A 3,770-nucleotide genomic window follows, 5' to 3' on the forward strand; every position below is an offset into this window, starting at 1 on the left:
GTGTTTGGTTATCAAGCCCCAAACTAGACTGACCCAAATTGCCCCCCACCCCAACCCCTGGGGCCCACAACAAGCCAACACTTCATCCATCTCTGCTCCGCCCAGGCCCTGATGAGGAGCGGCTAAAGCACCCCAGCCTCAGGCCCTGTGCTCAGGCTCCAGGGCCACCCTGCTATAAATAGCCCCTGGGGTTTCAAGTGTTGCCACTTCCAGAGGAGGCCACCACAGCTGCTTTGAACAGCTGGACACCACAACCAAAGCCAAGGCCGGCAGCGTGGCCAGGAAAAGGGGTGCAAGCGTGGGACCCGGGAGAGGAGCAACGGATACCTGAGATAGACTTGGTAGGGAAAGGGGGTACCCAGGAGAGCTGAGAGCCACCAAAGCTGCAGGGCCAGGGGGCGAGTCACCAGGAGAGCTGGCTTCTGTTTCCCCTCTCCCAAGGATTACAACATGCCACATTCCTCCGCCTCCCCACCCCACCCCCAAAAGCCAGGAAGATAAATAAAAACTTGGCTGCACCCTCGTCTGGCCAGGCCGCCTCCGAGGTGATAAGGCCTAGTCCTGGCTGGCTCTCTCTGCTCTGCCAGGCTGCCTCTCTCTCCTCTGCCAGGCTGCCTCTCTCTCCTCTGCCAGGCTGCCTGGGGGCCGGGGGTGGGGCTGCCATGGACAGTGCCCCCCCTCCTCCACCAACTGCAGAGGAGGGGGACACGGACAGCTGGACCATCACCCCCTGATGAATCAATGGGCTACTGGCGAACTGACAGGACTTCCTGTTTTCTGCAAAGCATGGGGGCACGTGATGCTTGCTGGCAGAGTGCAGGAGGGGTGGGGGGGCGAACAGGTCTGTCCAGGGCTGGTGCCCCCAGGGCAGACTGCAGGGACGGTGAATGGCTGGGGGGTGGGGGTGGAACTGTGGACAAGCAAACCACACACAACACCCCCCCCACACACACACACAGCGGTGACCTCAGGCTCAAGGTGCAGACTAAGGTGGGAGGGAAGAGGGAGCCAAGCATCTACAGACCCCCACCACTGCGCTCGCTCCCTCCCTGAAGGATGTCCATTGACAGATGCCACGGCCTGCATCCAGGTGCTGTTCCCGGAGCCTCATATTGCTGATATTCCACTGAGGAAAAGTACCTGGTGTCTTCCACCCACCTGAGCCTCGTGGGGCACGCGGCGGGGGAGGGGCAGGGGAGACCTTGCTCCTGTCACTTCCTACCTGCTCCACCTATAGCACCTGGGAAATTAGGAGAGACTTTACAAACAGGGCTACAAAGGGCTTTTCTTTTTAGTAGAAACGCCCATCTCTCTACAACTCTGACAAAGGGCTGTCGCTGTGGAGCTGAGACCCAGGTGGCCCACCTGTGTCCAAGCAGAACTGTTTACCGTAAGAGTTTGGCAGGGGGCTTTTCCAAAGCAGACCCTACCTGGCTTCTCTTCCGGGGCCTCTGAATGCACTGACGCTTCACTACGTTGGCTGGCATCCAGGGCGGCGGTCAGTCATTCTCCACACCAGGGTCTCCTCTCTCCCTCCGCCCCCACCCCTTTCCCTCCAAGGCTCCCAAAGCCCTTTACCCAAGTGGCTGGGAGTGTCCTCATGGCTCCTCCCCACACAGAGATCCACAGAAAAACTCTTGGTCCATGTCCCTGGACCCCAAGCAGGACCCCCTCCCCACCCAAACACTCCTTGGCTGAAAGACGTCCACCACCAAAACGTTCCATCTGGTATCTCTCTAAGCCTCAGCCTCACTGGTCACCACTAAACAGTGGCTGGGGGCCCCACTCCCTGTCCTCCTCCACGGGACAAGAAGCAAGAGCCCCAGGACGTGGGTAGGTGCGAGGAAAGCCCAGCCTTCCATCCAGGTCCACAGACCAAACACCACAGCACTGGCCCAGAAGGAAAACTATTTCCTGAGCCCCCCTCCTTGCCAGCCCCAGGGGTGCACGGTTGGGAGGAGGGGGGTCTGTAAGCAAACACCAAGCCAGGCAGCCTGAGGCTGGGGCTCCACCAACGTCAAGCGCCCATCCCCATTCCGGCATCTCCTCTGGGGGCTATCACACACCCCATCCCACCCCCGCCCCACCAGCCCCTCCCGCCACACCTCTTCCTCTCTCCTTCCTGCCTCCAGCCTGGATTTTTCCAAAACAAAGTGCGACACGGCACTCCATCCGCAGGCTGCACTTCACATCCACATCCACACCGAGGGCGGAAAGCAGCGCTCCTGCCCTGTGAGCCAAGGGACAGGGGCAGGAAGCCATCTGGGCAAACAGGCAGGGATGTGCAGGTGGCCTCCGGGCAGCTCTGTCCCCTCAGTGGCTGGACCAACTGGATCTCATGCCCGCACCCAGGTACCTTAGAAAGCCCTTTCCCCTCGGCAAGTCCTCAGGCCACCAGAGAACCCACTCCCTCCCGTGGTCCGTCCTGGGATCCTTTACCTGGACTTGCTAGACCAGGAATGGGGACCATCCAGTCCACAGGCCATAGAAGGCCCAAGACATCATCAGTGCTAGCTGACACCCCACGCCTCTCAGAAGAAAAGCTGTTCTAGCCGTCACACTAAAGTATTCTCCACCCTCGTCCACTCTGACTCACAGTGCCTTAAAGGACAGGGCAGAACTGCCCCCGGAGGAGCCCAAGACTATAACTCTTTACAGGAGTAGAAAGCCTCATCTGTCTCCTTCAGAGCAGCTGGTGGTTTCAAACTACTCACCTTATGGTTCCACAGCCTAACACGTAACCTGATATGCCACCACTCATATTAAAGGGAATTCACTAAATGTTTGACCAAGATGGCTCAAGAATGATGCCATAGCTATCTATCCTAATGGCGCTTTGGCAGGAAGAAATGCTACCCACCCCTGCCCTACTCCCACATTTACCTTGTCCTTCTAAATCTGGACAAGATCCCAAGCCCCTGACCCATCCTTCCCATGCGCGCACATGTGGGCACATACACACACAGACACGCATATTCCAGATCAGCAAAACTTTAAGAAAAAGAAAGAAACTCTCCAGTCCCAACAATCGGGCCAGGTTTCCCTCTCCAGAACCATGGTCATACACACCCTCCTGGTCAAAAAATTCTTCATGATGTCCAACTTCACCCTGCCGCTGTAGCTCCTGCATACAGGATCGGTGTGGGCCAGGCTGGGGATGTGGGGAGCAGCCACTCTTGGCCTTGACTTATAAGCCTGCTCGGACCACTGGCTAATGGGCTTGGCTCCCACACAGTCACCCTGTTCCCCAGCCAAGGGTTAGGAATCCTGGATAACACTGGATCCAAGCAGCGATCCCAGGGAGGGAGGGCGAAGGCGTCCGGGGAGCCTTTGTTCCTTCCTTGAATCTACTATCCTAGGGTATCAGGAGCTGGAAATCCCCAGTCCAGTTTCTGGCCCTCTGTCGAAAGGGCAGTCGTGAGCATGGCTCACATGTATTGAGCACACATTATAGATGCTCCGTGTGCATCCAGTCACTTGACCCTCAGTAGCGGTTACACGAAATGTTCGCTTCCCCGTGGACCCAGCCCCAGAAACCTCACAGCGTGCACGAGGCAACCTCCCCAGAATGCTCCCTGCGCCCAGGGGTCAAGCATACCTTGAACAGGGCCTTCCCCACTAACTTGAGAGCCATGCTCCCTGCTCCTCCTGATGGGCCTTTCCGGGACTTAGACGCCTCGGTGCTGCAGGCTGCACCAGGGCAGTATGGCCGTGGCAATGGGCTCCCCACAGTGTGGCTGTCTGCAGGAGTGGCTGTCTTCTTCTCAAGC

The 3,770-nt window shown here is 58.1% G+C and overlaps 1 protein-coding gene across 1 annotated transcript in view; it reads right to left on the minus strand.

Annotated features, from left to right (window-relative positions):
• TNS1 (tensin 1) overlaps window positions 1-3,717 on the minus strand; it is a 110,435-nt gene extending 106,718 nt beyond the window's left edge. The window contains exon 1 of the mRNA XM_004701785.2: window positions 3,599-3,717. Coding sequence (XP_004701842.2) covers window positions 3,599-3,634 — 36 coding nt within the window. The 5' untranslated portion in view covers window positions 3,635-3,717. The remainder of the gene's footprint in view (window positions 1-3,598) is intronic.
• Between the last annotated feature and the right edge of the window lie 53 nt (window positions 3,718-3,770).

This window comes from Echinops telfairi, unplaced genomic scaffold, assembly GCF_000313985.2.
Source record: "Echinops telfairi isolate 266 unplaced genomic scaffold, ASM31398v2 ScPeMD7_3;HRSCAF=10, whole genome shotgun sequence".
Classification (NCBI taxonomy): Eukaryota; Metazoa; Chordata; class Mammalia; order Afrosoricida; family Tenrecidae; genus Echinops; species Echinops telfairi.